General features: G+C 43.2%; 3 protein-coding genes and 3 long non-coding RNA genes across 10 annotated transcripts; all 6 read left to right on the forward strand.

The window, feature by feature from the left end:
• The first annotated feature begins 26 nt into the window (after positions 1-26).
• LOC136198484 (uncharacterized) lies at positions 27-9685 on the forward strand. 5 transcript variants are annotated; one of them, XM_065988431.1, is made up of 28 exons: positions 27-166; positions 237-344; positions 398-447; positions 509-561; positions 1182-1254; positions 1731-1973; positions 2733-2811; positions 2862-2943; positions 2997-3084; positions 3152-3412; positions 3818-4219; positions 4273-5226; positions 5281-5524; positions 5578-5705; positions 5763-6212; positions 6262-6339; positions 6391-6795; positions 6849-6971; positions 7027-7503; positions 7611-7946; positions 8036-8214; positions 8282-8323; positions 8391-8478; positions 8525-8610; positions 8659-8873; positions 8935-8975; positions 9024-9120; positions 9179-9685. In XM_065988431.1, exons 6-28 carry the CDS (start codon positions 1877-1879, stop codon positions 9471-9473), a joined length of 5247 nt encoding a protein of 1748 aa, XP_065844503.1. In that variant the 5' UTR covers positions 27-166; positions 237-344; positions 398-447; positions 509-561; positions 1182-1254; positions 1731-1876; the 3' UTR covers positions 9474-9685. The 5 variants fall into 5 exon arrangements, with proteins under 5 accessions (XP_065844503.1, XP_065844502.1, XP_065844505.1 ...); XM_065988430.1 differs by having other exon boundaries at positions 406-447; XM_065988433.1 differs by having other exon boundaries at positions 406-447; positions 8531-8610.
• Positions 9686-10473: 788 nt separating this feature from the next.
• On the forward strand, positions 10474-11472 carry LOC136198625 (adhesion G protein-coupled receptor E2-like). The gene is made up of 3 exons (XM_065988631.1): positions 10474-10510; positions 10564-10686; positions 10742-11472. Exons 1-3 carry the CDS (start codon positions 10474-10476, stop codon positions 11470-11472), a joined length of 891 nt encoding a protein of 296 aa, XP_065844703.1.
• A 9-nt stretch (positions 11473-11481) lies between these two features.
• On the forward strand, positions 11482-12953 carry LOC136198626 (tyrosine-protein kinase receptor torso-like). Its single transcript, XM_065988632.1, has 7 exons — positions 11482-11518; positions 11568-11906; positions 11995-12173; positions 12339-12435; positions 12490-12575; positions 12636-12850; positions 12908-12953. Exons 1-7 carry the CDS (start codon positions 11482-11484, stop codon positions 12951-12953), a joined length of 999 nt encoding a protein of 332 aa, XP_065844704.1.
• Positions 12954-16263: 3310 nt separating this feature from the next.
• LOC136198819 (uncharacterized) lies at positions 16264-18923 on the forward strand. The gene is made up of 5 exons (XR_010672877.1): positions 16264-16416; positions 16487-16569; positions 16825-16893; positions 16948-17535; positions 17592-18923. It is a non-coding gene; the product is annotated as an uncharacterized lncRNA (long non-coding RNA).
• Positions 18924-19041: 118 nt separating this feature from the next.
• LOC136198405 (uncharacterized) lies at positions 19042-23570 on the forward strand. Its single transcript, XR_010672796.1, has 4 exons — positions 19042-19172; positions 19234-19294; positions 22951-23184; positions 23236-23570. It is a non-coding gene; the product is annotated as an uncharacterized lncRNA (long non-coding RNA).
• Positions 21058-21885, forward strand: LOC136198406 (uncharacterized). The gene is made up of 3 exons (XR_010672797.1): positions 21058-21210; positions 21259-21402; positions 21453-21885. It is a non-coding gene; the product is annotated as an uncharacterized lncRNA (long non-coding RNA).
• Positions 23571-24854: the final 1284 nt, after the last annotated feature.

Raw genomic sequence — 24854 nt, forward strand, 5'->3', positions numbered from 1 at the left:
TCGAGCACGCTAAACAAAGATGGACGTCGAAACCAAACGAATTCGAGCTTTCGCGACGTTTGGCGCACCGGGCAGCGTCGAGCTTCCAACTGCAAGACAGCGTTTGGACCTCCTCAACGCTGGATTGCTTTACGATGATGTTGCGTAAGGCGATTTCCTCGTAAAAGTACGAAACGTCTTAGGAAAGCGTTAGCGCTACGTTTTGTCTTCTGAAAATATTTTCCTCGTGTACTCAGTGCACTCGAAAGGCAGCAAAAGGCAGGAGAAGTCAGAGATCGACCGCTTTCTACTCCGTCATATCTCATCGCTTTGTTCCATAAAGTACTTTTTGTGGTTTTGTACAGGTAATAGAACGCTTCAAGTCAAACCGTCTTCATCCTAAAGGCCTTTTTTCGAGTTCTTAAGGATCCTGTCACGTGTTTCTCAAGAAAGTCGTTTATTCCTTGGGTAATCTCCTTTTCGTTAATTAGCATATGAGATAATTTTATTGTTCCTAATATGCGTGCAGAGACAATCACATTGATTTGCCTTTGCCTCTAAAGCGTGTTGACGTTCATGCAGGTATATATAATTACATGTGTATGTATCTAAACGTGCAGACAGCTGATACTCTATAATATTTGCCTATATAACGCAAGGCCCGCTCACAGTCTCTAGGGTGTGGGAGGAGCCACTAACCGCGTCAAAACATTTTTACAGTCACCTCTCCTTCTCAGTTTTTTGCGTAAAGGAACCACTGTTAAAAAAATTTGGTTGGCTTTGGAAAGCTTTAGTTTCATGATTTACGGAGAGCTCAGTTCAACTACGATTTAATACGTTAACAATCAAAATGATATATTAAAGAATTTTTAATCACGGCCACAAATGAAAAGGAGGCTGTGATCTCATGCCCCTCCCCTTCCCCCTCCCTCGAATTCCATTGCTTTGTCCAATAGTTTTACAGTGTTTCTTTTACAATTTGTCTTTTTAGCAGAGGTATTTTTATACCGCGTAAAAATCTCTTTTTTTCGTCTTTTCGTTTAGTACCTTGACGGATAGTACGTTCAGTATCTAGGTGCAAGGTACATGTATTTGCGTTAGGACCACTGAGGCACGTTTACGAGAGCACTAAGTTTTCGTCTAGTCATGGCACGCAGCGTCTAGCAATGCGTTTCCTTTCATTGATATTCTTTTCTTCGTAGACGCCCACTCGACGTAAACAGTGATGTCTCTGTGTAGCCTCGAGCCCACGCCGACGCTCTTGGACGCAATTCGGTAACGGGCTAAACACATTACGCTCAGATAAAAGCGAAGGACGTTAGGTCATCATTTCCTTAGGCCCGTATCCAGCCTGTTAATTATCCGGACTGCGTGAGCATGGATATCATGCTCGTTTGTGAGGCGTGGATAAGGCGTGGTTGGGCGTGGGTTGCTATGGCGTCAGCCAATTAGCAGCTGGCTTCGTCAAACTGGGCTGCAGTCTCTGATTGGTTACTTAGAGTCATGTGATCAATAGACGTCATTGTAAGTGTTGGGAAAGACGTCAATTGATCACATTACTCTAAGAGACTAATCAGAGACTGCATCCCAGTTTGGCGAAGCTCGCTGCTTATTGGCCGACGCCATAACAACCTACGCCCAACCACGCGTTGTTTACGCCTCACAAACAAGCAGTGTCTCCAGCCTGTTATCCAGGCTCACGCAGCAAGAGCCGCCCAAATAATAGGCTAGACGGGCCTATCATTTCCTAGGATTCGTAGAAAATAGTTGTGGTCTTGGAGGCGTTGACGATCTTTGTGATTCGCTCAGTGCAACATCCTGTGAGTTCTCTCAAGTACAAGGGCACTGCCTCGCCTAAAAAGCTTTTAGTCGATCGGCGCCAACCTCATCTGATTATATGACGTTCTTCTTGCCTTGGTCTCTTCTGTTTCTTTTCCACAGTGGGGTCTTCCACCTGGCAGAAAGTTTTCCGGAGGAATACGCTGAACTGAAAGGTACATAAGTAGCTTAGACCGTCTCTATCGATTAGCGTGCAAAGTATAGTTTCCAAAACGGTACCTAGCCCAAGACAGAATGTGAACACGTTCTTACGATATTTTGCATTTTTGTTTGTTAATCCTAGTTTTAGGAGGGAATGACACCCTTATTAGTTGTAGCGATGAAACTGAAGCATGACTAGATGCTGCCTTCTGACTCTCTTCTATTGTCTGGCGGCAGTCGCATCCGTTTACGGGACTTCGCGCTAATCAGATCTTAGCCTCGACAAGGCTTCTGTCTCTTACTTCCTGCGCGTGCATTAATTACTATACTTCCGCGTACAGATATAGCGATTCCTACTAAGGTGTACCAAAAAGGCTTGCTCATAAAATGAAATGAATAAATGAGAACAGACAAGCTTTTCTTTCAACTTAGATGGCAACAATAATTAAAATATAAGCTTTGATTTCAATTGCTTATTTATCCATAACCGACCGTTTTGGGGGTCATTCTGTGTAGTACCTTATGTTGTTCATTTATTGCAAACTACAGCAGATGGTGTAAAGTTATTTATAAAGGAAGAGGCAATTCCTAACCATGCCAAAATTTTCATATATAATGGCTTCAATTTTATCATTTGTTTCAGCTTTTGTATCTTGAGCTGTTATACCTTTTGCATTTCAAGTGTGTGCGAGATCGCTTTGAATTAACTAAGAAAAAAGACTCTTAGTGTAGTTTTTTCAAAATAATTTCTTTAGTAATTATTTTTCATTTAGATGAAATTAAACAGAAGTTATCGTGCCTCACTTCTTCAACAGGAGCGTTGCTATGTAGCAACTTTGATTTCAATTATAGGTATTGTTGATGTACTTTATAAAATTAGAATTGATTAAAATACATTTTAGGCTTTCCAGAAATGCAAATGAGTCGCTTTCTGAACAACGGTTGCATAGACTCGAAGATTATGCGTACACTCACTCTGGACAGGTTTTAGCAATGTCAACTCATTATCTTCATTACGTTGTAGTTCCCATTCTCAGTGTTTACAGTTTCGTAACGATTGCGAACACATCGGCGACGCTAAGGCCAATGATATAGAATTAATCATTTGGGGCACACCGTTGCAAGGTGAAGACTCATAAAGTCGATTTACTTGGGTGTGTTCTCTGACCCATATGCCGTGTCTTTTTTTCAGCTACCTTTTGGGTCGTCTTTGTTCTACCTGTCTTCTTTCTTGTGATCTTAATTTCCGCTTACTGCTATTTCTACCTTTTCTCTCTTGAGCTTCATTTCTTGAAAAGCAGACGAATCAACTCGTCTTCGTGCAGAAAACGAGAACACCTAAGGGTTGTAATTTTGCCGCCTAACGGTGACCGAGTACTTATAATCTTTTTTCTTGTTGCTGTTGTCCTCGCAACATCTACTCATGCTGAATACCCTGTACCCTCCTGTGAAGGTGAGAATCCTATATGTACTTTTTACTACTCAGGTATCTTTCTTTAAATGCACAAGGGTGCATGGTGCTATTAACTGATTCTTTTCAACCTTGTTGTTACTTGACGTGTTTGTTTGTCAGACGCCTCGCGTCGAGGCTTCCCATGCTTCCACATTGCCCCACAGTAATACCATTCGCTTATGCTTGCTATTGTTATAATTGGAGGTGTTACCTAAAGACGAAAATTACACATTTAGATACATGCTAAACGGAAACAAACGCGTCAAAAAACACCAGAACAGTATAATGCATCACGGTACAATAATGCGCGTTATTGCACAATCCAAAATACGTAACTGTACAAAACATGACGAGTTTCAAGAATTAATGATCTCATCGGACAATGTAACTTTTGGCAATTTTTAGACTGCTATGATGGCTGGCTCTGTTACAATTCTTCGTGCCTAAAAGTGTGGCACACACCCTTGACTTGGCCTCAAGCAGATGAAGCATGCTCTAATCATGGATCCCATCTACTGTCAATTGAAAACGATGATAAAGATCTGTGGCAATACTTATTTGAACGTTATAGGCAGCAGCCAATTTTTACCGGATTATTAGGTTCGTCTACTGAAGAGGGCTTGTACACATATCGGTGGTCAGACGGATCACCGTTTGTCTATTCAAACTGGGAACGTTTGAATGTCCACTGCAAAGCGGATTTGTGTACGACCATCATTCCTGATTATTCTTCTGGAGCTTACATCGTTCACTGGAACCCCGTTGCCTGTTTGTCACAAAATATATTCATCTGCAAAAAACCAAAAAGTGAGCGAGTCGCATTTCCTTATCGCAACTTTTGAAATTGATTGTTTTTTTAGAACTTAAGAGTGCCGACGTGCGGCTTGTCGATGGTGTTACACCGAACCGCGGTCGCGTCGAGATTTTTCTAGACGGTGATTGGAGACGCGTTTGCATTTCGGGAACAGGTTCCGATGTTGAACAAACGGCGGCGGCAGTCTGTCGACATTTGGGTCACCTTGACGTATTTTATGCTTCGGCTTTGAATCACTCTAGAGAAGGAAACTTTGAGATTACTTCGGATTTTGTCGGCTGTGCGTTAGCGGGTAACAGCGGTTGTGCAAACGAAGTAGCAGCGTGTAATTGGGAATTATTTGTTTCATGTCAGTCCAGTAGAACCTTTTCCTTTGATATACGGCTTACGGACAGCCATGTTCCTAACGAGGGGTTTGTAGTATTTGAGGATGTAAATGGAATTTCGAGACAGGGTTGTGGCAGCTATTTCAGCAGGCATAGTGATTCTCTTGTTTATTGTAGGCATTTGGGATACGGTGGTGGAGTAGCTGCTATTAGGGAACTTGATTTAAATCTCAAGACTTCTGTGTATGTGTCAACTCATTGTTTGAGAAAGTCATTGACTTTGGCCGGATGCTATTTTTATCAAAATTCGCATTGTTTTCATTCTATCTGGCTTAATTGCTCTTATTCCCAATGGCAAGTGCGATTGAACAGTACTGCCGATAGAATAAAAGAAAGAGAAGGAACTATTGAAGTTTTTTTCAACGAAGCGTGGACCGTTGTCTGCAACGACAAATGGGATATAAATGGGGCTCAAGTTGCCTGTCGCCAATTGGGCTTCAAAAAGGCAATAACTGCAAATTTATCGCGATCTAAATCAGCGTTAGGCGACAAAAGGGATTCCCAGTTGCAAGTGCTATGTAACGGAAACGAAACGACGCTTAGAGAGTGTCAACATAAAGTCATTCACAATCAATCTTGCACGACTGCAGCAGCTGTTTGCCAGATGAATGAATGTGAACAAAACGATTAAGAAATATTGATGTTAGATAATTTTCTTCTTTTTCTAGATTGTCCCTTAGGTTGGTTTCTCTACGCAGACTATTGCTATACTGTTACAGACACTTTACCGATCATGGATGACGTATTCTTAGGCGATGGTGGATGTGGAGCTTCTAACAGTGCTAGTATTACCAGTCCTCATGAACAGGCTTTTGTCCTATCTCTTCTTGCTAGCCTGAAAACCGACGTTTGGATTGGATTGAGACGAAAAGAAAATGAAGCGTTCGAGTGGATCAATGGGGATCCGTTGAGGTGTCGATGATAAAGCTTGTAGCTGTATTTGATCTTTTTACGTGTCTGTCTAGGTATGTCTTGTGGGCCCCTGGAGAACCTAAGACTTTCTACAGATGCGTTGCGCTGGATCCTCGTGCTGGCTACTGGAAGACAAAAAATTGCTTAGAATGGAGTGGGGTTTTATGCAAAGTTGCTCTTCGTATGAAAGCGCTCCCCTCTCCCAAATAGAGAATTCTATTTTCTTTGCTTTATTTAGGAGATGTAGCAAACGAACTGCGTCAGGAAACAGCTCCAGCAGCGAATATTCGGTGTAGGAGCGACGAATTCTATTTCAAAGAAGCTTGCTATTATTTGTCAAAAGACGACGATGAGCTTGTTTCACAAGTGCAGGCACAAAATGAAAAGTGCAAAAGTCGCAATGCCACACTAGCTTCAATAAGCACCACATACGAAAACGCATTCATTGCAAGTGAGACTTCTCCTTCAAAGGAATCTCTCTATTGGACTGGCCTGGTTTATAATGAAACGTTTGCCAATGGAAATTTCAGGTGGCATGATGAGACTCCTGTCATATTCACCAAGTGGGGAATGTACGAGCCCAAACACCTGCAAGATAGTAGCATCTGCGTTTTGTTTGGATCAGACGGCCGTGAGTTTGTTTGGTCTGTTTCAAACTGCTCTGCTAAAGCTCGATACGTCTGTAAAAGTACGGTTGCAGAAACGTGAAGATATGTAAACTTACCGCTTTTCTCTAGGAGATGAAATAACATCATATTCAGATGATTTGGGAAGTGGATCTTCTGATAACGAAAGAGAATCTCTGTCCACTGGCGGTGAGTATTTCAAAAATTTTATTTTTCAAATATTTTTGCGTTTCTTTCTAGAGGTTTACGCATGTCCCGATGGTTGGTCGAAGATTGGCACTTGGTCCTGCTTCAAGCGACTTTTTGCCAGAATGACCTGGCATTTTTCTTTGTCAAACTGCGAGTCAATGGGGGAAGGAGCGTCTCTTGCGAGAATTCTTTCTCTTGAAGAGCAGAAGGAGCTAGGTTTGATCCTTCTCAACGAAGAAGAAGCTTGGATTGGACTAAGCGACATGAATGATGAGGGATATTATGTTTGGGCTGACGGATCGCCTTTAATCTACGTAAACTGGAATTCGTCTGAAGTAGAAACAAGCTCTTACCTTCAAAGAGAGAAAGATTGTGTGGCTGCAACAAAAAAGGCTTGGCAGTCTATCAGTTGTTCTGAGATGAAGCCCAGCCTTTGCTTCATGCCTGCAATTCCCGGTATGTCAAGCGACGTTAACGATGTTTTATGTTCAATGTTGTGAGTTCTTCAGATTTTGACGAATGCTCTAACAATATCAGCGATTGTCACGTAAACGCAACGTGCGAAAATATACTCTATTCGTACATCTGCACTTGCAAACCAGGATTTACAGGAAATGGAACTTCGTGCGAAGGTAACGTGCATCTTCTGTAATTGTACTAAACAATGGCATACTTTCTTGGTTTCAGATATAAATGAATGCAACTATGCCTGTAACAAGGAAGGCCAAAATTGTTCTAATACATTTGGATCCTATGAGTGCGCTTGCAGAAGTGGATGGACGGGAAATGGCAGTGTTTGCGTCGATGTGAACGAGTGCAACGAGACAAGCATCTGCCATTCTCATGCAAATTGCTTAAATTATCCCGGCTCTTATCAATGTAGATGTCAAAAAGGCTGGAAGGGAAATGGTTCTTTTTGCTCTGACGTCAACGAGTGCGAGAATGATAATCCGTGCCATTCCCAAGCAATTTGCACAAATCAGAACGGCTCCTTTATCTGTAGGTGTCTGCAAGGCTGGACAGGAGACGGATTCTCGTGCAACGATATTAATGAATGTCTCCTGCCTGTAACATGCCAAACTTCGGAATATTGTAGAAACACAAACGGATCGTTTCAGTGCTTGTGCAGTAGCGGCTACGTGGGCAATGGAAGCCATTGCGAAGGTAAAATAAATTCTGTTCTTTGTTAGGCTGCGTTTCTCATGCACATTCACAAAATCCTATGAAAGTGCTAATTTTTAACTTGTTTTCCTAATAAATCTTTTATGCAGGTATTGCAGAAGAGTTTAAATCCAACTCCCAATCGATTATCATTTTCTCAGTCACAAGCTCCGTTATTGTGATTTTTGTCATCTTTCTTGGTTTTTATGTGCGCCGCAGGGCTTTGCGCAAAAAACGTTTTGTATACAACCTTGACAAACGGCCAGACAAATGGGAAATAAATTGTGGTGATATGATTTTGTTAGAGAAGCTGGGGGACGGATTTTTTGGCGTTGTTCACAGAGCGTATCTTTATCATCGACCATCTGGGAGTGTTTCGAATCTAGCTCTAAAAGAGAGCCTTTCGTTTGGCAATAGGTCTGAGGTCGCTTGTAAAATGCTCAAAGGTACGCCGCGCTCGTGTTTCATTGTCTAATTTTATCTGCAGTGTTATTGCATTTATGCGAATTTCATCTACTAATTTTCATGTTTGTAGGATCGAATAACGCGGAGGTAGACTTTTTGGAAGAAATCAAACTTATGAAAAACATCGGGCAGCACCCACATATTGTCAACTTTCTGGGATGCATAACAATATCGACGCCATTCTGCCTCATAGTCGAATACTGCAAAAACGGCGACTTACTCAACTATCTTAACAAAAGACACAATAAGGTTGTTTTTACGTATCACATCTGTACAGACAAACATCTAAGAACTGTTTTTTTGCCTCACTGAGCAGCAATTGAATGAAATCGTCTCAGACCTTGAAAGCGAAATCGAGGTGCGTTAAAATAAATTGAACTTCCGTGAATAAATCTATTCACTTTAATGTTAATGGTTGTATTTAGGGTAGTGTTCCTGCGTCTTCGCCTGTTTGTGACACATTTACGCATCAGTGGCGTGAGATGAATGAGGATTTGAAAGTCTTCTTTGATGGTATGTACTTGAGATGATACAATGACAGAAGAGCTTTATTTTATAGATGAAGAGGGTGCTGAGAAGAAATGTGAGCCCGAATTGAATGCTCGCGACCTCTTATCATTCGCTTGGCAAATTGCATCCGGAATGGTGTGAAAATTAGACGTCATACTTTCTTACTGATATTCGAACCTATAGGAATATCTGATTGGAAAAGGTTTAGTTCATCGTGACTTGGCCTGTCGGAACGTGCTCGTTTGCGAAAATAAACTACTCAAAGTTTCCGACTTTGGACTGACAAGAGCCGTCTACGGAGACGGCGCCTACAGTCAGAAGACCACAAGACGTCTTCCACTTCGTTGGATGTCTATTGAGGCAATAACGCACCGTCTCTTTTCTGAGCAAAGCGATGTGTAAATGAAAATTTAGTCTGTTGATTGGAGTACTTGATACTTCAACGCTGTTTCTATGTAGATGGTCTTTTGGAGTTGTGATGTGGGAAATATGTACTCTGGGTAAGCTCACCTTCACCGTCTTTTCAGTTTGAGACTATTGCATTTCAGGCTCTTTTCCTTATCCGTGCGTTTTCACTAGAGAACTTCTGTCGCATTTGCGTAGTGGAAACCGCTTATCAGTCCCAGAAAGCTGCTCCACTGAGCTGTTAGTATTAATCGCAAAGAACTTCCTTTTAGGCTTTTTTGGCTTATTTCCTCTATAGATACAAGATAATGTCTTCATGCTGGTCTGCCGATCCAGAGAAGCGACCGACGTTCAACCGTCTTACGCGGCTTCTGGGACAAATGCTTGAAGCCGAAAATCAAAGCCAATACATCGTTTTTGATGCTATCAGTTTACTTCCTTCTGGCAGCACAAAATCAAGAAGCCGAGCGATGGAGTCAGAAAGCGAAAATGAAGCTCTTAGAACAAATTCGTTCACGCAAAAAGACGATGCCGAGGAAATCAGGTATGTGGTCGGTTCCGCAGCATCAGCAATCAAGGAAAGCAACGTGTAAGATGGCAAACTCTCCTCCCGCGGTGCATTAGAGCATTACCGCTTCACGTGCTTCATATAAAGTGTATGTTTCAGCTTTTCGCTTCTGTTGATGTATAGCTATAGATAGGTAACGTGCTGTTTTTCTCTTTTGCTTTTTGTGCGCTATATTGCCGTGTTCCGTCAAACTTCTGGTGAGAGTTCTAAGAAACGCAAAAAAATTTGAAAAGGAAGTCTGTCATTTTTCAGCTTTTATTGTACCGCGTTACACTGCATCCTTATGCTAGATGAAATTGCATTATCGAATCACATTGCAGTTATTCTCCTTATCGAGCTTTTTATTGGACATGCATCCTAAGCTTCCACTTTGGCGCTATTTATCTTCGAATACAAAAGTCCCGTATTTCATCGGATAGACGTTTTTTTCCGTTATTTCTCCAAAACCAGCACACCTACACACTATACGGGCATATTCAATATAAAACTTCCGGCACGGAATTAAATACATGTTGGAGCCCGAGCAGGATAAAGTATTCTATTTCTTAGAAAAAACACATTTAAACATTCAGAAAAATAATCAAAAAAAGAGATCAAGCATTCGTCACTATTTAAAAAATAAGCCAAAAAGCATGAATTTTTTTTACAATAACAGGGACACTCAGTCAGCACAACGAGGTAGTATTGAACGCTAGTACCAAGGAAATCTTTTTACCAAGAGGTTTATACGTTTCTGATATACTTCGAACAAGAAAGATTACTGCACGTGAGCTCTGGTTCCCGGCCAAATCTTTATTTAGTAGTTCGTTTATCTTCACTACACTACGCCAAAAACCTATCTGAACTTCTCTACAGACAAAGGCAAACGCAAAAAATAACAATTATAAAGAGAAAGTCCAAGAAGAATTTAGTTAATCTATATCAACTGGAATTCGTCAGAAGTAGAAACAAGCTCTTACCTTCAAAGAGAGAAAGATTGTGTAGCTGCAACGAACAGTTCTTGGCAGTCTTTCGGTTGTTCTGAAATGAAGCCCAGCCTTTGCTTCAGGCTTGCAATTCCAGGTATGTCAAGCGACTTTAACGATGATTCATCTTTTACGTTGTGAGTTCTTCAGATTTTGACGAATGCTTTAACAATTTCAGTGATTGTCACGTAAACGCAACGTGCAAAAATACGCTCTCTTCGTACAACTGCACTTGCAAACCAGGATTTACCGGAAATGGAACTTCGTGCGAAGGTAACGTGCATCTTCTGTAATTGCACTGAACAATGGTGTATTTTCTTGGTTTCAGATATAAATGAATGCAACTATACCTGTAACAAGGAGGGCCAAAATTGTTCTAATACATTTGGATACTATGAGTGCGCTTGCAGAAGTGGATGGACGGGAAATGGCAGTGTTTGCGTCGATGTGAACGAGTGCAACGAGACAAGCATCTGCCATTCTCATGCAAATTGCTTAAATTATCCCGGCTCTTATCAATGTAGATGTCAAAAAGGCTGGAAGGGAAATGGTACTTTTTGCGAGGATGTGAACGAGTGCGAGACGATTAACGCGTGTCATTTGCACGCCAAGTGCGAGAATCATCTAGGAACGTTTGAGTGCACGTGTCTAGAAGGCTGGTCTGGAAACGGCACTCTTTGCGTAGACACTAATGAGTGCTTTAATGACAACCCATGTCATTCGGAAGCGAATTGCGCAAATCATCAAGGAACGTTCAAGTGTACGTGTCGAGAAGGTTGGTCTGGGGACGGATTTTTTTGCTTGGACGTCAACGAGTGCGAGAATGATAATCCGTGCCATTCGGAAGCGATTTGCACAAATCAGAAAGGCTCCTTTATTTGTAGGTGTCCGCAAGGCTGGACAGGCGACGGATATTCGTGCAGCGATATTGATGAATGCCTCCTGCCTCTAACATGCCAAACTTCGGAATACTGTAGAAACACAAACGGATCATTTCAGTGCTTGTGCATCAGCGGCTACGTTGGCAATGGGACCCATTGCGAAGGTAAAGTAACATAGATAGAAGCAATGAGTTTTCTGTTTTCTTGCTGCGTTGCTGATATACGTAAATTCCCGAGAAAATGCTAATTTCTAATTATGAGTTTTTTGTGCAGGTATTACAGTCGAGTCGAGCTCCAACTCTCATTGGAAAATCATTATATCAGTCATCAGCTTCGTTTTTGTGGTGGTTATTGCCATCTTTCTTGTTTTTTATGGTCGCCGCAGGGTTTTACGCAGAAAAGGTTTCGTCTCTGACCTCGACAAACCGGCAGACGAATGGGAAGTAAATTCCGGTGATATGACTTTGCTAGAGAAGCTCGGCGACGGATTTTTTGGCGTTGTGCACAGGGCGTATCTCTATCATCGTCCATCTGGGAGTTTGTCGAGGCTAGCTCGAAAAGAGAGCAATTCTTTTGACAATAGGTCTGAGGTCGCTTGTAAAATGCTCAAAGGTGCGTCGCGCTCGTGTTTCTTGACGACCTTTATTTGCAGTCTATTTGAATTGACGCTAATTTTTTCTGCTAATTTTCATGTTTGTAGGATCGAATCTGGCGGAGATGGACTTTCTGGAAGAAATCAAACTCATGAAAAACATCGGGCAGCACCCACATATTGTCAACTTTCTGGGATGCATAACAGTATCGACGCCGTTCTGTCTCATAGTCGAATACTGCATGAACGACGACTTGCTCAACTATCTTAAAAAAGGACATCATAAGGTTGTTTTAGCTATTGCATCCAAACAGACAAACAACTAATACCCCTCATTGTTTGCCTCACTGAGCAGAAATTGAATGAAATGGTCGTAGACGTTGAAAGCGATAACGAGGCACGTTATTTCTTCAAATTTTGTAAAAAATATAACTCGCCTTTGTCGCATTCAGGTTAGTACGCCCACGCCCTCGCCTGATTGCGACACATTTAAGCATCAGTGGCGTGAGATGAATGAGGATTTTAGTGATATGAAAGCCATTGATCGTGGTATGAGCTTGTGATCCATGCAGTGACGGAAGGCCAGTTTTTGTATATTTATAGATGAGGGCGGTGCGGAGAAGAGATGTGAGCCCGAATTGAATGCTCGTGACCTTTTATCATTCGCTTGGCAAATTGCATCCGGAATGGTGTGAAAAATGGTGTGAAAATTAGACGTCATACTTTTTTAGTGACATTCGAACCTTTAGGAATACCTGTCTGGAAAAGGATTAGTTCATCGTGACTTGGCCTGTCGGAACCTGCTCGTTTGCGAAAATAAACTACTCAAAGTTTCCGACTTTGGACTTACAAGATCTGTCTATCACGACGGTTCCTACAGTCAAAAGACCACAAGACGTCTTCCACTTCGTTGGATGTCTATCGAAGCCATAACACACCGTCTCTTTTCTGAGCAGAGCGACGTGTAAATTAAAATTTAGTCTGGTGGTGCAATTTGTGCTTCAACGCTTTTTCTATGTAGATGGTCTTTCGGAGTTGTTTTGTGGGAAATATGTACTCTTGGTTAGCTTATCTTTACCGTCTTCTCTGTTCGAAACGATTTAATTTCATGCAGGCTCTTTCCCTTATCCTTGCGTTTCCACTGGAAAACTTCTGTCTCATTTGCGTAGCGGCAACCGGTTAGCCTGCCCCGAAAGCTGCTCCGCTGAGATGTTAGTATTGGTCGCAATCATCTTGCTTTTCGGCTAGCTCTTTCCTGTTTTTCCTTATAGGTATAATATAATGTCTGCATGCTGGTCTTCCGATTCTGAAAAGCGGCCAACGTTCAGCCGTCTTACGCAGCTTCTGGGACAAATGCTTGAAGCGGAAAATGAAAGCCAATACATTGTTTTTGATGCTATCAGTTTACTTTCTTCTTGCAGCATAGAATCGCGAAGCGGAAAACGGGAGTCAGACTGCAAAAATTGGGATAGTGAACACAATTCCTTCACGCAGATAGACGATGCCGAGGAAGTCAGATATGTGGTCGGTTCCTCTGCTTCAGCAGTCAAGGAAACCAAATTGTGAGATGCCAAAATTTCCCCCTAAGGTGCATTACAGCATTACTGTTTCTCGTGTCGCCTATGTATGTATTAGCTTTGCGCCTATAATTCTTTATAGCTAGATGAGTACGTGTGTTGATGTTCTTGCTTTTTCATGTTATTTTGAGCTATTGTCTTGTTTCATCGAACTTCTAAAAGACGCAAAGTAAAAGGAGAAAGGGAAGTTTGTCATTTTCAGCATTGTTTTTAGCACGTCACCCTTATATTAAATAGAATTGCATTTGCAAAGCACATGACAGTTGTCCTCCTTATCGAGCGTTATATCGGACATAAGAATCGTTCGCTTCCTCTTTTGGCGCTCTCAATTTTACCTTCGACGCCAAAAGCTTTGACGCCGAAAGTCCCGTATTTTATAGGGTAGACGGTTTTTCGCTCTTATTCCTCCAAAACCAGCGTACCCTACAATATACAGGCATTCTATTGTGAAAGTCCTGTCAACAAATATTGGCGACATAGCAAGATACAATTTGAACTCTCGATGAACTTCACCTTCAAATTTTAAGAAAAAATAAATATTGAAAGTAGAAGGCTTAAACGACGATCAAAAACAAAAAGATGCTATCAAGTAACCATTTCTTTACAATAACCGGAGGACTTAGTGAGAACTACGAAGTATTAGTTCGAACATCATCGCATCGTTCTGAAGTGAAGCCTATTCACGGCCTGAATTCTCTCTGTTTACTTTCATAGCGTTTTAAGACGGAGAAGAAAACGAGACGGCAAAGAGTGCAAGATAGACATCTTTTAATCCCTATCCTGATGCTCACCGCTACTTTATAGGCTGTTCTCTGGCGCTGAGTACATCCTAATCTCACACGCCGTCAAACTGATCTAAAGCCTGCAACGTTATCTCATGTTCCGTACATGATGTTCCAGACCACGCCCTCCCCGAAACGGCGACGGTCACATAATAAATGACACGGCAACGTACTCGTGTAAATTCATCAGAAGGATGGCTTCGCCAACGTCAGTTTCTCACCCTAATAAATCCAAAATTTTGGCTCGGTCTACCGCTGGCAATGTTGTACATGAAAAAAGGTATTTACATTTACATCTAATGCAAAATCGCTCTACGTATGGTAAGAGTAATGAGGATCGCTCCTCTGGCCGCAGATTACTTAAGACTTCGTACGAATAAACCAAAGACCACTCATCGGGATACCTAAAAGCGATAGATGACGTGTAGCAGTTAGTAGCCTGTGTGAACTTCGCAGCCATTTGCGAACAACATATTCGCTCCACGTGATTGGAAACGGCTACATATTTTATCGCTAAACAATCTTTATTTTCTCACGACGGCAAAAAAGGCCTATCTAACAAACAGAAAAATTACACGCGAATGCGCTGATGACGTTCCGATACGCAGTGCAGTGAAAAAAGAAAACACGAAGACACGCCCCCAATTGACACGGTATCGGATGGAAAAGGGAAGTTCGTCGAAGACTTTTCGCGAGCCGAAATCTAGACAAAAAGAGCCATTATCCGTTCAAAACAACTAAGTACTTACCAAAAAAAGTAGAAATGAAGCGCGTCTGTGTTTGCGTGACCCAGGTCGCACCACGTGGAGGTCCAGACGCTTCGCAACCCAGTCGACCCTCACCAAACGGCATGAATTGGATCAGAACCCACCTTGGGTGAGCCTCCGAGGTTCGTTGCCACCCCGGGAGACGACTATCGCCACCGCCGAAGAGGCCCGCTCATCGTGTGCTCGACGTGGAGGAGAGCCGGCGAACGCCGACGCTGTCCCGTATAAGACCAAAGAAACAATCCTTGGTCAGACGGAGCGTGTTTTCCCGGCGCGAAAGCCCCTAGAGGTCTTAGGGATGTGCCTCTAATCACTGTCGCGCCGTTGCTCCAGGACGTTGCGTCGGAATAACGCTCGCCCCTCTGGCTCCCTGTCTTCCAACGACTAACCAAGCGTACGAGCGAGTTCTCAAGCGACGGGGTTACGTAAAGAGGGAGAGCGCCTTGCACAACTTTATGTACTCCCTCGCAAACGATGACGCCAACTTTTCTCTCATTGGACGTCGGGTGTGAGTAATTAACCGCAGCGATGTCACGAGAGAGAGCGTTGCTTTTTGCACCTCTACGCGCAACCAAATAAGGAAATATTCGGAACGATCACGCGCGTGCAGCGTTTGTCCCAAAAAAAGGAGAACAAGAGACGAGCACGTGCACGCGTGCATGGCCAAGATGTCGGACATGTGACGTCATCGTTTCGCTCACGATCTCGACGAAACGCGACGAAAACGCGTTGAAAGATGACAAGAAACGAACCTACTTATTCGATCGAGTTCCGGTTTCGAAAGGAAAGCGGCGAAGTCGATTGAATCGTTGTAAAATAGAGGACTCGCGATATCGAGTCGTAGCTTCGTGTAATATCAGTTTAGGGCCCTAGAGTCAAAGCAGAGAGCCACACTTACATTGTTTTCGCTCGTAGAATCAAGAAGATCGAACGTACTCGCTCGTTTACCTGCGTTTCGCGTCGAATGCTTAAACGAGCTGTCTGAACCGCTTTGACGCCAATTCCGTCGGTTTTCGATCAATCTTTAGGTGTGTAGGGACAATCGATCGCCTAAATCGCACAAAATTCAGAGGCTAGCGAGAAAACATCTGCCACTTTAGCCTCGATACTCCAGACCCTCTCGCCAACCACACCCCCCTTAACGCGCGAGGGTCTGGAGTATCGAGGCTACTGCCACTTCTGCCACTCAGTTGCGCGCGCTACCATTGGTCTGTGACGTTTTGCATAAGCTCTATACGTCGAGCACGCTAAACAAAGATGGACGTCGAAACCAAACGTATCCGAGCTTTCGCGACGTTTGGCGCACCGGGTAGCGTCGAGCTTCCAACTGCGAGACAGCGTTTTGACATTCTCAACGCTGGATTGCTTTACGATGATGTTGCGTAAGGCGATTTCCTCGTAAACGTAAGAAACGTCTTAGGAAAGCGTTAGCGCTACGTTTTGTCTTCTGAAAATATTTTTCTCGTGTATTTAGTGCATCTGTGAGCTTCGCCACACAAACTTCCTCACTTATTTGACCACAACAGAGGAAATGACTTATTTACTCTTTCGTCCACTGTAGGTGAATGTAGCATATTATACTTACTGTACCGTCACTGCACGTGAATTTCGTTAGCAAACAATCATAACGCTCTCTCTTTTGTAAAGATTACTCGCTACATTACCTTACTCGTTTTTTATAACTCAAAATAGTAATGAAATGTTCAATGATGAAGCTCAATTTTCGCTAACATTTTAACTCCGCTTCTATAGCGGCACCCAGCGTACGAGTCGCTTTATAAAGCCTGTTTAGGAAGCATCCTTCTTTTTCAGACCCACATGCTTCGTTATGAAAGTAGAACGGAAATCCGTTATTACATTTATACGCACATATGCGTTGAGGTAGGTTACTAGGCTTGCATTCAAGCGAAGCAAAAGGCATGCGTTCTGTTCTAGTGCTAGTTTGGTTTCTTTTTGCTCGGTTATTACGGTGAACAGGTGAAAGACATTACAGTATTCAGTAAACGTTATTTTTGCAGATCATGATCGTTCGTGCGTAATGGTCGAAACGGCCTTGCGGACAATGAACGAAGATAAGCCAGGGAACTCTGCGCTCGAGCGCCTTATGGGCGTCGTTCCTCAGTGCTTACGCAGACGCCTAAATACGCCACACGGCTATTATATTAATCATGCCGTTGTCCTGTTCAGGGGTTTCGCCTACCACGGCCCGGGCGGCGACATCCCCAGGTACGTGAATACTGCAAGGATCAATCGGAGGATATACGTCGAGACCCCAATCAAGGAGGGCGAAGGCAATGCGACTCCAAGAAATTATGGAATTTGTGAATCAGTACGGAAGCTGTGCTTTTCCCCTATTAGTGTTTCCGCCTCCGCCCCGTTCGCCAAACGAATTCGTTGAAGAGTTGGGATCCGTGGCGGAGTACACCTGCAGTGATAGGAAACTCTTCATGTTAGGAGATGTAGCGATTACTTGCAATGCTCTAACAAGGAAGTAGTCTGAATCAAAGCGAAGATGCGTCCCATGTAAAGTCAATAACTTTTCTTAAGCACACCTGACGCTTGCCTCTCTTTGATTATAGTGTCATGCATTCACGACTATTACGTCTCTCCTTACGGAAACGTTGAAAGAAGCCCAACGTTAAAATTCATAGAAACATTCTCGTGCTATGACGGCTTCGAAATCGTGGGCGAACCCGTTCGACGTTGCATTAATGGATCGTGGAACGGTCCCATGGCAACGTGTAAAAAATCCTTTCCAATTGCAGCGAAGGGGAGACAAAACGCGACGAGTGGAATCGTCTGTGCACGTGCTAAAACAGCAGTTTGTCATGCTGTCGCGAACGCATGGAATTTACGTCGATGACTGTGAAGGAAAGACGGCGCTATATTCAAACAGTTTTAAACGCGAAAACGGATCCAACGTTCAACAAATACCTAGATTCGACTAATGAAATATTTGAACGCTACCTACCAGGTCTTTACGAGTTTACATTTCTATTCAGTCAGCGTCGATTCCTCACGAAATACGAAGACTTCCTACGAAAAATCGACTGCCGCGTTACAGTACCTTACTGGGACTGGAGCGTCGTGGGTCAAGATCCTTACAGCTCGTCCGTGTGGGGCGGAGAAGATTACCAGCTTGGTGGCGACGGCGTGGGAAAACCGTCGTGCGTTCAAACTGGACCTTTTCGCGCCGAAATTTATTCGTTTGGCTATGGAAGGTGCGTTGAGCGGAACTTCTCCGGGACGTTTCCGGGTCCGGTCGAAATTGCTCGTCTGCTTGCGCTGCTCGCTGACAGGTTCGAGGATTAGGAGCTTGGTCTTCGCATCAATTTTGACTGGTCTGTGCGCTGTCTCATTGGAGGGACAATATGTTCTCACTCCGCTTTCTGTACACCGGAGTTTTCGCTTCACGCTGACTTCATTGATAAACTGCTGAAAGATTGGGAAAGAACGAATTCTGCGTATAAAGGAGATGTACCTTATCGAAGGCCCTCTATCGGTTGAGAGATTCTTCTCCTATTTTGGACAAAGATTTGCTACAGAGAAGGTGCCAAAGTTCACAGAGATTATCAGTCGCTGAGCGTCGAGGAACTCGAGCAAATTCCACGTAAATCTTTCAGTGACTTGAGCCCTAAAGCATTGAGTTTGATGATGGCTGGGGAGAAAGAGAGATAAAGAAAGCGAATGAGATGAATGAATTTCTTCATTTGGGTACGAAGCCGCTGAGAAATTGCACCGTTGCGGCGGAACGACGCGATGACGCATCAAGTGGCTGTTTGCCTTGAACTAGACGATGGCTCAATTGGGACTTGCGATAACAAGTGGGGTCGCAAATGAAATGTAGCTAGCACGACGTTTTTTCTCGTCTCTGTCTGTATTCCTCTTCCGTGTTTGTCTTTTGAATGTTCGACTCCTAATAACTTTTTCTCTCTCTTGGTCCTCTGGTGACATCATAGGTACACATCCTGGTCATCTCTATATCCGGGCTTCCTTTCTGTTTTTGTCATCGTTTCTCGGCGTAGAGAAGTGATTTCGTCTATTACATGGTACGAATGGGTGTATCTAGGACAGGAGATGCGTTTGGAAGCTTCGATGAAGCGAATAGACGGCGCGATTTTGTGAAAAACGATTCGAAAGCGAATTCCGACACGCTCTCAGTCAGTTAGAGGCATCGCGAACGTTTTCCTAACTCGATCTTAGCGCAGTTTTCTCTTGTAGGCAAAGAGAAACAGCGAAAAGCTGCGAATGGCGAGCAATATTCTACACGAAGCTTCAGACGGTGAGAGAAAGAAAAAGAAAACGGCGTGGATATTGGTCCGGCAGCCGGACCAATATAATTACGGCTACTGGTCCGGCAGTTAGCGTACGTGTCCCACTTTTTATAACATTACTTAGCACAACGAGACTAGCACAACGAGCTTGTCAAACGTGGTTATAATAGGGTCAGTTCAACACTTTTCGCACCGTCTCAGGAAGCTTATCTCGAATGACACGGTCGACAGAACCAACGCCGAGATTTATAACTGTCTTTTAGTCCCACACATTCGAAGTGATACCATTGAAGACACGAATCGCAACAGATTGTGCCTTCGTTTGCTTCGCGGAGGCATCTTGCGCAGTGCCACTTAGGATTTTGTTGCAGTACGGCGACGACGTCTTGAAGAAGAAGCCACCCTTCTTCAGTGAAGTACCTTCGTACTTCTTCTAAGCATATATTGTCGTCGAGGCATGAGGGTGAGACGTACTCAGGCCTTGACTCAATTTCCCTTTCTTCTATCTTTTTGCCTTTGAGGGCTTTTTGGACGACTTGCTCGTCCACGAACCAGCGGAGCATCACTTTTGAGACAACTATGTAGATGTAAATTTGGCAGGAAATAGAACAAACGTACCTGCAGCTTTTTCGTTGCCTTCCAGTAGAGCAAACCGAAAGGGTTTTCCGTCTCGTCGACTCTTCTTCTTTGGGAGCCCAATCACGGTTTTTTCGATTCCTTTTGGACGGCCTCTTTTTCTCATTACTGGTGGAAGTGTAAGCAGCTTTTCCGGTTGTGCGGGACCTAAACGCCTGTCATTGCAGAGTGCCTATCTTTATGACTGAAAGTGCACCTTCAGTTATGCCCTCTGACTCATTTTCTTTATTGGCCTCTTCATCTGAGTGCGATGCCGGAGATGCCGGAGGATCAGGGCTCTGGTCACAGGAGGACCTTTTTTCTTCAGGAGCCTCTCCATTGCTGTCATTAGTGACTTCAGATACTATTGCCGTCCGTCCAGCAGACCAGAGCTGAACCAAACGCTGTAGAGTTGTGATACGTTCAATGTATCCCTGCATGCCGGGCTCAGAGCACAGTTCAGTCAGCTTCTTCGAGATTTTGTCTGCTCGTCGATACTTTTCATGTTGGCTCAGCAACTTGAATGGATGGTCTTCAGTTCCATCCACTTCTGTTATCTATAAAGTAAGAAAATTGCGTAAGTAAACGTTATGTAAGTGATAAGTAACCAAAATAATATTACTTATAATAATAATTTTAATAACGGCCGCATTAATAAGCATAATGACTCACGTCGAAGGCCGACTCCGCGATTTCTCCTTTTCGCTGAGAGACGTACTCTTTCATGTACGCAATCGTCCAACGTTCTGGGATGCCCGTGGTACCAAACAATGGCTGTTCAAGTTTGGCTTTCGCAGCAAATATATGGCAGCAGGGAAGTCGAAGTGTTCGATTAAATTTGCATTCACAAACTCCTTTTTCAGCTTCAACGTTGTAAAGGTTGCCTCCGACGCCCAGCACCTGCATAATTCTTTGCTGTCCAAGAGGAACTGTAGACAGCACACAAACTTTCGTCAGAAGGCGATGCTGCTTCGACACGCGAGAGAAGGCAAAGGGCGTGAGGTAAGCCGCAAATTCTTGCACAACTTCATCTCCGTATGATACTCTCTTTTTAGCAATAGTCATAAGCGTGTTGTGGTCTCTTTCATTCCTCATTGTCGCCAGAAAGCTGAGAAATTCGTCAAAGAAAGTGGACAAATCGGCGTGAGCTGAGCAGACGCTCTTGATTTTTGCGTTCATACTTTCTAGTCGATTGTTCGTGCGTTCACCTAGCGTAAACGACTCGCCCTTTAGCCCGTCGACCCACTCATTACGAATGTCGTGCCAGTTTGCATCAAAGTAGGCTTTCAGTGATGTCAAGTTCGTTTCAGTTAGTCGCTGATAGTGTTGCTGATATTCTTCTTCACTCTGTGCGTAGGCTAATTTCGTCATAAGCTCAAGAGCGAAATCTCGCTCCCCCGCTGTGATTTTCAATTTTTCGGTAGTGATTTCTCTTTTGAAAGAACGCAGAGTATGAAAAAGACACAGAGTGAGATGTGCTTGAGGAAAGCACTCTCTAAAAGTGAGACGAACTTACAATTATGAGAGTTGATATAAAGCTTTGTACTTTAGAACTTCTCGCTCGGTGATGTCCTTGTCTGTGATCAAGACACCCGTATCGACCCAATGGGGATTGTTTTTCTTGAAACTATCCACGATTGTTTTCAGGCCTGCCCGTGTTTCATTGGATGTAACGCAGATGGCGACAATTTCACTCTGGCCATCACCATCAACGGCGAGAAAAACGTAAAGAGGCATTCTCAAATTATTTAGCTTGTACGTAGCATCGAGAGCGAGGACTTCTGGGAACGATGCAAAGGCAGATACCATAAGAGAATCTTGAAAGAACAAGCCGCTGAATTCTGTTCCGCCGTCGGTGAATACTTCAACAATCGATCCTAGGAAATAAAAGGTAAGAGAATCGATCATTGCTACATACAATCTTGTAAGCTTTATTCAACGCCGTACGTGCAACTAACTAGTTATATATGTATGTATATGTATATTTGATACCAACGTGTAGATGCACTTATACATACATACATACATACATCCATACATCCATCCATCCATACATACATATACAACATATACAATGTATGTATTTCATATGTATAAATTTTAAGTCCATACAGTATTACCTTCAATACTTTTCAACCTTTCGATTAAGTGAGTAAGATCAAACTGCTTCTTCTTTCCACGTATATTGCTAAGGTCGCGAAGGGTGACAGTTTTGCCTGTCAATGCTGCAATGTGCCCTTGGACCAGCTTTTTGTTTGCTTTCAATTGCAAAAGCTCTTTGGCATCTTCTCTTTCGGTGCCGTTTAGCCTGCGCTGACGAGGAAGATGATTGTATACCTCCTTTTATCAGAAAATAGAAATTAGATATTAGTTCCGGGCCCTTAGTAGGTCGTGTAATTACTCGATCAACGACATGATTATGATCATCGTTGAACTCGCTCACGACCAAATGCTGTCCGTCTTCTGAGAGAATGAATTTCACTCGTGCAGGACAGTCTTGCTTGAAAGTACTAGGTGAGTAAAATGCTATTTTAGACAAATTTTATTTTTTTTCTAGTGTAGCACCTTTGGTTGGGCCGGACACCCTTTCCCTTCCCTGTGTACTTTTTTCCGCCAAAAATGCAGGCAAAATGCATTGAAAAGTACTTCAGGTCTTTGTTCGCTTGTTCCACCCTCTTAGGCGTTCGCTTCCGGGCCGCTTCCATGAGCCTGCAGTCTCGTCGGATGAGCTGGACGGCATTCTCGGCTTCGTAAGCCCGAATCCTCGTTTCCAGCTCGGAATACGAAGAAAATTTGTCACCTGCGCTGAAGGAAATAGACTCCTTCGCGCGAAACATCCGGGTAAGTACTTTCTCTCAGATCTCCCGGTTACGCGAAAGACGACTCCGCGACTAAGTGCCAGAAAAGTGGCCCAGGGCATGCGCGGGACACGTACGCTACCTGCCGGACCAGTAGCCGTATTTATATTGGTCCGGCTGCCGGACCAATATCCACGCCGAAAAGAAAATGGCGACCACGCGTATGATTTTACTCGTTTTAATTAATGAAGCGGTATCAAAGTTGAAGACAATGATAAAGAGTGCAAAAAATCAAAATCTTTTTCTTGGATCGGATCTGAAAGCTGCGTGAACGAAAGGAAATTGAATGTTATTTAAATAATTCGATTTCATTTGTAAGCACACTTACGCGCGAGTGATCTAATTTTTTTGAAGTAATTTTTTATTTCGTTATGGAAATCCTATTTTCACTTCTACTCTTCCCAAGATTCTTTAGGAGACACGAGGTAATAGGCATGTCTAAGAGGGATAGCAGGGCTCAATTTATCTGTTCACAGGAACCGCGGACGTTGGTTGGCAAGAGCATGATGTCTGAAGCGAATTTGAAGATAAAGAAAACCGTAACGAATTGTATTTTTTGTGTGTGTGTTTTTTTTGTATGTTAGATGCATGATTAGAATCTGCTTAGGCGCACAACACGATTTACACACGTGTCTTCTCCATGCTCTAGAAGGAGAGCTTAGGGTTACTAGTAGGCATACAGTAGAGTACGTTAGAGGAATAGTTAGGTTAATGTTAGTTAGGGCGTCGGCGGGGTGGCACACCCCCGCGTGTGCTGCCGCCGTCATGGAGATAAGGATAAAGTATAGCAATTTTTATTTGAATAAAACAAAAAAACCAACAGCCCTCCCCTCTTCGGTTTTAGGCAGTTTTTATACGCTGGGGGTCTTGCCCAGGACCCCGGAGCCGTTTTTGGTAACGGGGTCATGCTCAGGACCCCGGAGGAGCAGTTTATAACGTCTTGCTCAGGACGTTCTCCTAAACCAAAACAAATAAGAAAGTGAGACAAAAGAAGTCTATCAGAACTTTAGAGAAATTACCGCTTGAGATCTCTGCTACAGAGTGCTGCTGTAAATAAAAAATAAAAAAAATCAAAGCAAACATATATTTGAGGCGGAAAACTCCAGAAGCGACTAATACCCAAAGAAATGAGAAGTCTTCTGAAGCAAAAAGACCCTTTCCAAAAGCAGTTTACCGCTTAGTAGAGAGCGATGGATACACATCGACCACATGTCTCCCACAGTCTCATCTTCGACTCATTAGGAATGGAAGACTAGATCGACCATTCAGAGCAAAATCTCATCTATGACTCATTAGGAAAGGAAGACTACATGGACAATTCAGAGCAAAATCTCATCTATGACTCATTAGGAAAGGAAGACTACATGGACAAGTCAGAGCAAAATCTCATCTATGACTCATTAGGAAAGGAAGACTAGATCGACAAATTCAGAGCAAAATCTCATCTATGACTAATTAGGAATGGGATAAGACCATTGATCTCATATAAAATGAGACGATTGATGTAGCGTACTTAATTAAGAGCTTACTTGAAGGCAAGATCTGAATTTCCAACGCCAGTATGATCTTTTCGTCGAAGAAACAATAATGAATCTCTTTCGTGATCCGTCTCTCGTCGAACCAAAATCGAAGTAACTCAGAAAAGGGTTTTCGCATGTATGTGACCGTAGACATCTTGCTTTCATCGCCACCAGAAGATTCAGTTCGTCTTGAGAGGCCTCGCTTCGATGCGACCGACTGAATCGCTTAAAAAAGGTCTTTGCTAACGCTGCTTACCGATTGCAGGCCCCGACGAAGTCGAGAACGTCGCATTTGCTGAGAGAAATTCCTTTTCACGTGACGAACGACAAAAAAATGTCCCGTACAACCTTGAAAGATTTGTATATGTACGTATGTATATATGTTCCAAAGAGAAAAAACGTTTAGGAACTTTTTTCCTAATAGGTATTCCTCCCAAATGCCTACAAAAAAAGATGAGACATCTTACGCAACTTGAAGGCCGATTATAAGTCTCCACAAGCCTTAAAATCTTATGCCAATTAATAGTGTGACCTTTGCTAAGAGTCCGAAGTGAGTGCAGTCATTACCATCAGGT

The sequence above is a fragment of the Oscarella lobularis genome, chromosome 19 (assembly GCF_947507565.1).
Source record: "Oscarella lobularis chromosome 19, ooOscLobu1.1, whole genome shotgun sequence".
In the NCBI taxonomy this organism is placed as follows: domain Eukaryota; kingdom Metazoa; phylum Porifera; class Homoscleromorpha; order Homosclerophorida; family Oscarellidae; genus Oscarella; species Oscarella lobularis.

Excerpts from the sequence above, each read along its gene's own strand:
- LOC136198625 (XM_065988631.1), top strand. The coding sequence starts at position 10,474 with ATGAAGCCCAGCCTTTGCTTCAGGCTTGCAATTCCAG. Across the intron at positions 10,511-10,563 it reads CTTCAGGCTTGCAATTCCAG|ATTTTGACGAATGCTTTAAC; the intron begins GTATGTCAAGCG and ends TGAGTTCTTCAG. Across the intron at positions 10,687-10,741 it reads AAATGGAACTTCGTGCGAAG|ATATAAATGAATGCAACTAT; the intron begins GTAACGTGCATC and ends TCTTGGTTTCAG.
- LOC136198484 (XM_065988431.1), top strand. The coding sequence starts at position 1,877 with ATGACGTTCTTCTTGCCTTGGTCTCTTCTGTTTCTTTTCCACAGTGGG. Across the intron at positions 2,812-2,861 it reads AACTTTGATTTCAATTATAG|GCTTTCCAGAAATGCAAATG; the intron begins GTATTGTTGATG and ends AATACATTTTAG. Across the intron at positions 6,340-6,390 it reads AGAATCTCTGTCCACTGGCG|AGGTTTACGCATGTCCCGAT; the intron begins GTGAGTATTTCA and ends GTTTCTTTCTAG.
- LOC136198626 (XM_065988632.1), top strand. The coding sequence starts at position 11,482 with ATGAGTTTTCTGTTTTCTTGCTGCGTTGCTGATATAC. Across the intron at positions 12,174-12,338 it reads TTAAAAAAGGACATCATAAG|GTTAGTACGCCCACGCCCTC; the intron begins GTTGTTTTAGCT and ends TGTCGCATTCAG. Across the intron at positions 12,436-12,489 it reads TATGAAAGCCATTGATCGTG|ATGAGGGCGGTGCGGAGAAG; the intron begins GTATGAGCTTGT and ends GTATATTTATAG.